The sequence below is a fragment of the Pteropus vampyrus genome, unplaced genomic scaffold (assembly GCF_000151845.1).
Source record: "Pteropus vampyrus isolate Shadow unplaced genomic scaffold, Pvam_2.0 Scaffold186, whole genome shotgun sequence".
NCBI lineage: Eukaryota > Metazoa > Chordata > Mammalia > Chiroptera > Pteropodidae > Pteropus > Pteropus vampyrus.
In genome coordinates, this window is record NW_011888967.1 from 3,003,376 (window position 1) to 3,015,123 (window position 11,748).

At 41.1% G+C, this 11,748-nt stretch overlaps 1 protein-coding gene across 1 annotated transcript in view; it reads right to left on the reverse strand.

The window, feature by feature from the left end:
- Window positions 1-11,748, reverse strand: part of MAMDC2 (MAM domain containing 2) — a 134,889-nt gene that overhangs the window by 64,334 nt on the left and 58,807 nt on the right. The window contains exons 3-5 of the mRNA XM_023537345.1: window positions 9,711-9,982; window positions 8,130-8,214; window positions 4,763-4,900 (exon numbers count right to left, since the gene is read on the reverse strand). Coding sequence (XP_023393113.1) covers window positions 4,763-4,900; window positions 8,130-8,214; window positions 9,711-9,982 — 495 coding nt within the window. The remainder of the gene's footprint in view (window positions 1-4,762; window positions 4,901-8,129; window positions 8,215-9,710; window positions 9,983-11,748) is intronic.

Genomic DNA, 11,748 nt, shown 5'->3' on the forward strand with positions numbered 1-11,748 from the left:
TTTGCTAGTGAGCTATACTTCCAGAATTTGATGGGGCAAAGATTTGAGTTCTCTTAGCCTAAATGGGCAACTCAGATAGTAGCTGGACTAAAGTGCCTTGAAGGTCTTTTTTCAAAAAGACTGCATGCAGGGTGGTAACTCCAACAGAAAGAAGCTGGCCGGGTATACCATTGCTTATAGATGCTAAAGGGGATTCATAGATGGCCAGCCAGAGAGAACATCCTCCCTGTCTGGGAATAGTGAAGTGAGATTCCCCATTGGCGTGAGAGAAATGGCCAGCTTTTGGCCTCTAGTAGTATGAAGGGCTTCAATTACAGATTAAACAGAACCAGTCACATAAAACCTTTTGTCCCCTTCCCTTTCCTTTCTGTTCCACCCTTATCATGCTACCCCCAACCCTGGAAGAGCCAGAAGCAGCGCACCATAGTGAGTAGGGGAAGAGCAAAGAGAAGAAATATAAAGAAATAAAGCACAAATGCTCTCACTACTACTCTACAGTTTTTTGGCTGGGGGAAGATTAAAATTAGATGAGATATTAGAATTTTGACTTGACCGAACTTAATCCTTGAAAAAAAGGCTGTTAGTTAATACCTGCAAATGTTTGGAAAGCTATGATAAGTTATCCAAGAACAGGGAAAGGAGATCTAACAGAGCTTGCACAAAGGCAATAGTAAGAAAATGAATAAACCTGCCTCCCGACTGAGTGTTCTGGCAATGAACCAAACGGATCAATGCAGAGCGAATGAATAGGTGCTGTTAAGATAACACTTGAGCTCGATCTGAATCAAAATGAGAATAGAGTGTCATGAGCTATGGAAGGATGATCCATCCATCTCATGGTCTTTGATGGAATAAAGTAATTCGGACCTTATTTTAGGTTTTGAAACCTTGGTCAGCTCCTTCTAGAGTGCACCATAAGCAGGTTTGAAATAAAAAAATCTCAGCAAAGAAATGGATTTCCCTCATTATTTTTCCAGCAATTATCTGCTTTTTGCTAAGGGAGGTAGAAAATAGTAATGATGATCTGAACTGCCAGTAGATTACCTCCTGAAAGATTTTGTTTCACTTCATAAAATATTAGCAAAGAAAAAAAATTCATCCATATATGATGAATCAGAACTGAGTACAGAAAAGCAGGCTGATATTTCATCCCCTCCAGTATTTCAAAGATGTCCTACCACCATTCTTACTGCATTATTTTAGCCACTTTCATCACTAGATTAGAATTTGGACTCACAGTACTTATTTGAAGTCTGACTCACTCACTGTATTGGGCTGTTAAAAATGCACAGAATGAAGAAAAATTCATATCTACATCATATTATTCAGATATTACATTTACTGTTTACATTTACTGCTCCCTTTTCTACTTCAGAGTCTGCTCTGAAGTGCTCAAGTTTGTGAGCAGGTATGCAGCTTCCTTCACCCCTGCTGCTTGCGTCTCCAATTTTTTTACCTGAAAGCAAAACGTAAGCTGCTTCCAGTATACAAATGAACATGAGATGAGTTCATATAAAGCAAAATCTTCTGCCAAGGCCAGACATCTGAACCATTTAATCTTTACTTTGTCATCCGAATTGATAGAGCTCAGGGAAAATCAATATACCCAGTAGAAGGCAAACATAATAAGAAAGGCAACCTCTCTCTTATTTAGAGCATTAGAAGTTTTTTTGTTTTTTGTTTTTTCTTCCAAGAGTGATCCCGGTCAAACCTTTGAGTCATATGGGCAGAGAGCTTTCCAAATAAAATATTTAAAAATCTTTAGAACTCACCTTTTTTAGCCTCATCTTATATAGGGTGAAGTCTTACGAAGGAGTCCAGGTGTGAGGAGTGTGAATGAGTGTGTGAGTGTGTGTGTGTGTGTGTGTGTGTGTGTGTGTGTTAGGAATGAGAGGGCTGTTTGGCTAATGACTGGGCAAAATGTCAGTCCAAAATCTGAAGAGAAATTAGAGTGAAATAGCAGAAGAGAGTTGAAAGAAGCAAGTGGAAAGCAGGCATCCGGGCATCCTACTCATGATAAACAGGAACATAACCTAGGATCTCGGGGCTACTCTGACATCATCACACATCTCGACATTCTCAAATACTCTCCGACCATCTAATAAACCATCCATTCTCCTGCCTATACATCTTTGCATATGCTGCACTTATCTTCTCCTTATCTATCTAGCCAAATTCCAGTTCACTTCCTCTAGAAAGCCTCCCTTGAACCTCAAATCCAAGGTAGCTTTTCACTTTTATGGTCCTATGTAATTTATTTCGCACTTCTGTTAGTCATGTATCACTGTGCATGTTTACAAATAGTCTGGTATTTGAATAATTTGAAGAATGCCATAATACACATTAACACAGAATTATATTAAAGGCACTCGGAAGTCCTGAAATAAAGAAGTCCATTTAGCCTTCTTTGGTGTAGGGGTTCCCCAATTTATCTGACCACATATAGCCCTTCTTCCCTCATATAATGATTATTATACCGAAAAACTGGTATTCTAGAGAACAGCACTTGAGAAAAGTTGCTTCCTGCAATCTTTTTGAGGTCAGTGACTATTTTTGCATCACCAGGATATGCAAGAATGCTTGAAATATAAAAAGTGCTTATTATGTGTTTGTTGAATAAATGGAATGAATGAATGAGTGAGTGAGTGATGAATGAAGAAGTCTCATTCTGGTATTCATGTTCTTACTGGACTGACTATATAATTCAGTGGATTGCTGGAAAGTAGATAAAAGTTCTCCCTAGATTTCTTCCCTTCAGGCCCAGAATCAGCCTCGGTATTGACATCAGGAAACTAAGCAATTCTAGTGGGTAGCTGCCTGCCTTGGGGAAGTGTTTTAGAACAGCCAAGGGAGAAGACAAAAGAGGAAAATGGAGAGGGGATGATGGAACAGAGAGAGGAGAGAGGCAAGTGCCTATGGCTGGGGCGATGGTGTCTCACCACCAAGTCATATTGCTCCTCAGGGATGATCATATCATTGTGTCTATCTCTTGATATAGATATTCAAAATCTTCTGGTCAAGATATTAGAAAAGACGAGTCCTCTTTTTTTACCCCTTAGTCCCTTTAGACTTCCTTTTCTTTCCCTAATGCTAAATTCAATGTGCTTATAAGTATTCATTTTGAAATAGAACTCAATGAGTGCCAAATCTGAGATTTTGATGTGCAGCATTAGGTAAAGAAAGAAGAGTAAAATATTAGAACTCAAAGACAGCTTTGAGATCATGGAACCCAAACTCCTCATTTGCAAACAGGCCAATGGAGACCCTGAGACGTTAAGGGTGATACAAAAGTAATAATGTCCAAAGTAGTACAGCACTCTGGTAACTGGGTCTGGAGCACAAGCCTTATGACTCCTAGCCTCGTCCTCTTTCTCTGTCCCCTGTTGACACAAATATGGTCAAAATATTCTGTGATCACAAATGAGAGTGAGCAAGGACTAGAGATGATATACTCTTCAAAGGGTAGATTACATTCAAGCAACATAGACAAATAGATGATTTGACACTAGTCCGCAGGTCTGTTGTCTCTCCCAAAAAATACATGTTCTCCCAAGCCAGCTGGTCCTCACATCGCTGAGGATGAAAAATGATGCACTGAACAAGTAATCAATAAATCATGATATTAGTTTCCCAGAGGATCTGACCTTGGAACTAATTTTTAAGTGACTGGGAAAAGTTCTTTAACACTTCCCCATACTTAAGTTGTAACTCTGTGATAATGACACCAAGGTTAATTTTAATGTGTCAGTCTTTCAAGATTCTCTGTACTCTTCATAACTAGATTTTAAAGATATGGCAGAAAAACAATCTCAAAATTAGCCTACTTTCATAAATTAAGAAAAAGTCATCTAGATTTTCTTTTTTGAAACCTTGAGACTGTTAGTTGCTTTATTAATTTAAACAAAGATCTCAAGAAGTGGTGACGTTTTACGGTTTTGAGTTAACCCAATTGTCTTTTCAAATACTCATGCAGATTCATGTATTAATCTATCACGATTGGTTATCATTCACTCTACACATGACACTCATTTGTAGCGTGGTTCCTACAATGGCCATAAGTGGAAACGGGCTGTGTGTCTTTAGGGCCAAAAAATATGGATATACATATGGAAACCCCAATATTTTTCCATTTCCAAAAGTGCTAAAGCTTCCTTACTTTTAAAACAAAGAAGTGTAATGTTTTGATTTGTTTTCAAATCTCAATTCCTTATGTAAGTGATCCTAGCCTTATCTAAAGAAATCGTTTCTGGGGCATTCTTTTGCTCTCTTGTTCTACCTTGCCCTTGAGAACCGGCTCACGTGACCACTAGGGGGCCCTGCTGCACACCACATTCAGGATTAATCTTTGGTCTTGGCTCACCTCACTGCTCCTTGGGATGTTCTTAAGAACTTGTTTCCATCATTCAATCTATTTTTAGAGAAAAGTGACCTAGGATTATTCCAGCCTTATCTTTAGAATTAAGAAATCCCGAATGCCAAATAGATAAGAAGATAAAGCATAATATGGAAATGAGACAACAGCAAGACCAGGTCACAGGTGAAGAAAAGCCTTTAACTGGGTGGCTCTCCTCTTAGCTATAGCTCTTATGTCTGCTATTTGTCTTTATCTAACAGCTTATGCTTCCCTACTCTTCCACCAGGCCTCCTGGTCTCTCATTCACCCTCCTCTCTCCTCCGTTCTCTGTTGACAGAGCCCCAGTTAGGCCAATGCAGGAGGGCAGGAGGAGATGGCAGAAATAATTACCATTTTTCCCCAGCTTACCTAGTTCATTCCTGAAGGTGTGATCCTGCGGGAGAATGGAGTGGGAGTTTCGAGTAGTTCCTCCTCCGACAAACCAGTTCACGTTGGGGTTCCAGCGGTTCACAAAGCCACAGAGATGATTTTCTTCAAAGTCACATTCTGGCAGAAGGGAGATAAAAACACATCTCATGGAGACATAGTCACCCCTGGGTACACCCATATTCACTAAAGAGTCTGCTCTTAGATATAAAAATATGTTTCTCACTCCCTTTGCCCACTGGAACATTTGCACCAGATCCCTGGCATGACATTAGTCAAGAAGAGAGATCCCGTAGTGAACAGAGATTGTAATTTATCATCGCCTTTCTGGATTGTGGCCCTTCCACTTATTAGCCATCTTGCATGCAGAGAGTGACTCATTACCTCTCTTAGCCTCTGTTTCTTCATATGCGAAATGAGGGCAATGTTCCCACCTCATAGGGTTATTATACGTGTGGACAGCTCCCAACACAATGCCAGGTGTTGGTGCTTGGTAAAAGCCAGCCATTTTTATCATCCATCTCTGTTTCAAATCACTATTTAGGGCTATGCTCTTAGTTCCAGAAATTTCATCCTCCACCTTTGCTCGCACCTGGTAGCCCAATCTTCCATCTGCTTCTCTCCTGATGGTGGACAAAACATGCAGAGCTAAGGGGCATGTTTCCTAATGCTAAAAGCCTCTGCTTCTCTTATAAACAAGAACCCAGTTAGAATAGTCAGAGAAGGTATGTCCTAGGCTCTGGGTCCTTCTGTATCTACCCAGTAAAGACGAGATAGAAGATAAAGAGACTCACCCCCACCCCACTCTATTTTAGTAGCATTGATGTGTTTGCATGGATAAATCGTTTCCAGTCAACAGAATGCTGTAGTGGGAACAAAAAACTCACCAGCCAGTGCCTTCACTGTCCTCCATAATCATCAATTAAATATATAAAGTGTGACTGTGCTGGCCATCTCCCATTAACCCCTCCAAATCCACCCTCCTTTTTTCACCCTGTCCTGTCCTCCAGAGGTTGACCTGTATAGGCTGTATCATTGAGCTTCTCTGCCTTCTGGTTATCTGTTGGATTCGACCAAAGGAAGGTTGGAAAAGAATGAGGTTTGGGGTGTTTATTCCTTCAGCATCCTCCCTGCCAGGTGACCATGGGTCAGCTCTGTCCCTCTACTGAGGGCACAGCTCTTGTCAAGAAGCTCTCACCACACAGTTACTGTCTCCAGGTTCTTGTAACCCTCTTCCCTTGCTCGTTCAGATCTAAAGATGGTAGCAGCTCATGAATCATCACTGTTACTAGTCCTGGATCACCACACTACCCCTCTCTGGTTTCCCTTACCCAATCGCACCTTCATAATACCTTGCTAAATTTTCCTCAAATTACTCAGGTTGAATGCACCCCCTGTTTCCACTTTCCTGCCAGGACCATGACTGATATAATTATTGACATGTTTTTACATTAGCAAGCATTGAAAATTTTTAAGATTTTCATTTGTAACTTTTCCATTGCAGCATCTGCTAACCAATTTTCAACATACGATGCCAAAGACTGCTATGGAGTAAAATAAAAAGCAAAATACCCTTTAATGTGTCAGGCACTCTTATAAGCGCTTTATATGAATTAACTTATTTAATCCACAAAACAACCCCATGAAGTAGGTACTATTATTAACCCCGTTTTAAAGATAAGGAACTGAGAGCAGCAAAGAGAGTGCACAAAAAGAAAGAAGAGGTCAGAGTGTGAGTATAAATTTAACAAGATAAAAATATTGGCACGCCTTTGTTTTTTAAACAAAGCAGAAGTCATCAAGTGACTTGAAGGAAGCAAACTGACATTTCTCGAGTGTCCGGCACCACATGAATAACCTTCATATCCGTAATTTCCTTAGTCCCCAAAGTAATCCTATGAGGGAAGCATTTTATCCCCAATGTGCGGGCGATAACATAGAGGCTGTGCAGCCCTGTGAGCTGACTGAGCCAGCAAGTGCTGCTCCACCTGATGTGTCTGACTAGTCAGCCAGTTGTCTGAGACCTATGCAGCCACCACATGGTAGCTATGAGAAGGTCAAGGAAGGGAGCTTGGCTGTCACATTCTCAGTCTGTTTTCTTTCACTTGCATTAGCGTCATCATTGGAAGGTCCAAACAGAGAAGTGAGATTCTGGGAATTAGCAAACTCTCTTCTGTGTTCAAAATCACCTTTGCCTCTTTCTTCCTTTCCACAGCCATTCAACCTCCAAGTACAGTCAGTGCTGAAAAATCTCTCAAATCTACCACTTTTTTCCTATTCCATCGCCAACCCCAATTTTAGACCCTCATTATGTCCCCTCTGTCAGGTCACAATCACTCCCTAAGGGGTTTCCTATCTCTTACGTATTTTCCTATCTCTTATGTATTCCTATCTTATGTATTTTCCTTGTTACTAAAGCATTTTCCAAGTGGCAGCCAGAGTCATCATCTGAAAAACCACAGCTGCAGGCCCCTCCCCTGCTGACTGACTTTCAGTTTCTCCCAGGCACTTAATTCATTAATCCAAGCTCCACAACCTGGATCCAGACTCTTCCTTAACAAACTCCTTTAGCTGTCCTGATTCTCACTTCAAACGCCCTACTCAGCTTCTTGCCTTTGTGTGAGCATGCTCTGCACTTTCTCCCCACTGGATTCTTCCGACTCTACACCTTTACTTAAGTGAATTCTGTTTCTTCCTGAAACGCTAGTTTAAATGCAACACCTGATTTCAGTCCTCTCCGATTTCCTCCCCTCCCCCCAAACCTCTACAGCACGACTTGTCTTTCTCTAGCAATATTTATCATATTTAGAAATAGCTTAAGGAGTAGACAAATGAAAGGTGAGTGACCACAGGACATGGACTATGTTTTCCTTCCCCCTCTCAGAAGCTGGCACATACAAGGCATCAAACTAACCCTGCTCAAGTAGAATCTAAGTGACAACCGTGAATATAAAGATAGGAGCAATGGTGTGCAAGAGAAAGATGGAATAAAGTGAGGAGAGGTGGTAATATGAGGCCTGCTTTTCTGGAAAATGCTACAAAAAGCTGAGTTCACAGCAAACTGGAAATTATTTTTATTAGAATATGCTGAGCTTAAGGCAGCAACTCAGGTTACAGTTGCTGCATCTACTTTTCTTTCATTAATCCAGCCAGTCCAGGCAAACTCTAATGAGCCTTTTTATGCTAAAGACAGAGAAACAAAACACGCCATTCAAGTGAACCTAGCAAAGAATTTAAACTATTATGCATAATGCAGTGCATTCTATAAAATACTTTGCCTTTAGTGTTGATTCAATTCCCTCTGGCAACAGTTGATTTTAGAAAAAGATTCACGTTCAAACCCACTTACCAATACAGTAGCCGGTTGTCATTTTGATTTCGAAGAGTGCAATGCTGGCTGTGTTTCCCTGTCCTAGAACACCTTCTATTAAAATCTGCAAAACACATGGGGGAAAAGGGAGTTAAACTTCAAAACATCATGTTTCTTCGCTTCAGTATTTTAGCTATTAGGAACTATTCAGCAATTCAAGGCAAAATGAGATTGTCTGTCTCAGCTAATTGCTATTCGATACCAGTCTTATGATGGACTTTATAAAAAGAATATGTGTTCATATATTCTTAGAACTTTGAGGTGAGCAAGATGTCCAATATAAGGTCAGAGTCAGCTGCCTTCCACTGTTACTCCAAGCACCTTCTCCAGTGCTTGCGGTAGCACCAACTGGCTGTGGATGATGAGGAGAGTTTGTTTCTCTGGGGAAATCCATTCTGAGAATGATCAGGAATAGAAGCGAGAGGCTTCAGGGGGGAAAAAAATCCCTTGAAGGAGGAGGTAGGAAGCATAATTTGACTAGCGGTGGGAGATCTCTGCATGAGATGGAGGAAACTCATAAATCAACTAATTGCAGTTTCTATATTGCTGAAAAATTTGAAAATTTTACACAAACAGAACCACAACAATTTATGTGGCTGGTTTCAAGTACTGTTATGGTTCACATTTGGTTTTGTTTCTAATGCTATTTGCTTTTCCTTAGGTGATTTTAGCCCAATATTCTGTAACCATGTTGGTAGATTTAGAGTGTGATATACCGTTGGGAGGATGTTGTGAAACAGGCAACTCAGACCCTCAGTGCTGCTTCCCTCTGTCCATCCTACTTACTGGCTGATGGGGAGGGACTACAAACAGACATGGGCAAAGGAGGTTTGAAAACTTTTTAAAGAAGTGGGATGGGATAGGAAATTGAAAAGGGGGTTAAGAATTGAGAACATTTTCATGAGAACATTTCATGAAGCCTCTATTGTATCCTCTATGACATACTCTCACTAAATATCAAACTTTATGGCCAAGTGAATCCAGACCCATCCTCCTTCCCTATTCCAATCCATATCCAACTTTATCTTACACACTCTACCTTCCTTTTCCAAAACTTCCAGTGGAACAATTTCAATCTTTGAAAAGGAATCAGAGTACGTCCTTTAAGTAACTTTCCTCCTTCAAAGTAGAAAAGTACTTTTCATTTTTCCTTTTATTATGGTTAATGTTTTGTTTAAGATTTGTAGCAAACAAACCATTAGGAAGATAACATAAACGTATATCACACGCAACTTAGAAGGATGAAATAAAATTATAAGAAAGGAGAATGCTCTCTTAAAGCCCATTAGAAAATAAATTTCCATTGAAGAGATTGGTTTAAGTCCCATTTAGATTTGTATTGAAGTCCCATTTAAATAGATAGAAAAGAAATCTGGAAAGAAGCTCTTTTAAGGAATAACCAACATATTAATTTCCATTACTAATATTCTTCTCTGATGCAGCTCTTGTAAAATGTCATATCCTAACACAGGAGTTAACTAACTTCAATAACAGAAGTTTTTAGAAGATCTCAGAATAGCGACAGGTAAGCCTTGTACCTTTTTCCAAAATTCTACCTGCCTTGAATTTCTTGGAACTGTTTTGCAAATCAAGGCTGGCTATGAGCCAGCTGTCCGAAGGTTCCTTAGCTGACCAAAGCAAGCGATCAAAGCTTTCATCTTCAAATCTCACGTAGAGGTTCAACTGGCTGGGATCTGATGAAGACCCAGAAGATGTGGTTATCTGGTAGACCAATCGGAGGCAGCTCCATTCCTCAGCCTGTAAGTCAGAACTTAGCAACACAGCTTTCTCCCCCTGTTTAGCAAAGGAGGTGTCCACATAAATGTAATGGCCTGGAAAGAGAAAATAACACAGGGAAGGGATCAATCTTCTGCTGGCAACTCAAGAAACTACACAACTGTGGCCCAGTCAAACTGAGGGCAGGTACAGCCTGCAAATGCATTTTATTAGCCCCCTGAATGTTTTCTAATTGCTAGATTTTCTTCTTGTGAAATTCTGAAGGTCCAGCAACACTGAGGCCACTTATACATGATACACGACAACAACAGGCTGGAGCTGAGTAGTGCTGCCTCTTCAGAGGGTGGCAGGTAAGCTCCACTTTGCAATAATCCCTACTACTCCTTATCACCTCCTGACATTGAAGCAAAGTGTCTGTTGCCTGTTATTTATTATCTTATACCAGGCCCACTTAGCACATTTCATTCACCTACCTGGTGTTTATATGCATATGAGTTAGAGAACCCAGGCTAAGGGACTTCAGAATCTGGAGGAACAGGATGAATAGGGGAAACACCCAAGACTGGAGCAAATTCAACCTTCTCCTTCCATGGCTCCCCTCACACCTAATGATTCAATCTGCATTTAACTTGCATTATTATAGTAGCTTGAATTGGTTTGGTTCCCTCAGATCTTGGAGCCTAACCTGAAAAAGATCATTGTAACCTAACTTCTTATTCATTAGGAATAAGACTCTCCTTAGAGTTTCTAGACTCCTCCATAACCAATTCTCATAGTTCTGATACCTAAATGAGAAAGCATATACAAAACATGTAGGACAGGGCTTGGAAAGCAGTGGGCAGTCTGGGACTAGCAATCATCATTTCCTTCTCCTCCATCCCTACCTCCTTTTTCTCACTCCCTCCTTCTTCCTTTTTCCCTTTCTCCTCTGTCTTCTCCTTCCCTTCCCCCAACTCCTGATTCACCCTCTTCCCTGTCCTTTCCCTTCCCTCTCTCCATCCCTCTTCCCTCCTCCTGCACCTTTTCTCCCATCTTCCTAATATTGACAAGTGGTGCTCTGCTGGCAATGCCAGGATATAGAACATGTGTGTGTGTGTGTGTGTGTGTTTGTGTGTGTGTGTGTGTGTGTAAAACTGGAACCAAAAACCTTAGCTTGAGCCTTCCAAATCTAATTCTGGTCATCGGCTTCCTATAGCAGTGATCTGATTGCCTGTGGGTCTGAGACCCACTGCCTTTCTGGCCTGCAGACCTTCATGCTTGCTCAGAGGTTCCCACATTTAGCGGCCAGTATCTAACCTGCTGTCTTTCATCATGTAACCACCCACTCCACCCCTTGCATTTTGGGCTCCCCAACACAAAACTCTTACTAGAAAGGCCCTGAAATGCTTCTTTGCTTTGCTTGTTATTAATCAGTCCCTCCCATGCTTGTTGTTGTAATTGTCAATCCTAGCCAGGACCCTTGTCTCTGTGGTGAGTACTGACACGCCAGCTGCAGCGCAGCTAATAACCATCATCACAGTTGGGACACAGTGAGGGCATTGTCTTCAGGGAGACTCCCTTGCCTGCGAAGGATTTCAAGATCCAGATCTATCTTCAGCTGGCAGTCTTCTTAACATAGCAACCACCCACTGGGTACAAATAGCAACTGCTTCTAGATGCCAACCCAGGCCCCTCTGTGGAGAAATCTGGCCCTTGCAGTAATCGCCATCAACAGCATTGCCTCCTACATACAGTGAATGCTCACTGTGAACCATGTACTGTTCTAAGTGCTTCACACACATTTACTAGCTGTGGGGCCTGTTGGGTTTTGATGTACTAAACTGAGGATCTTGATGCCAACCCTTTTTTTTTTTTTTTTTTT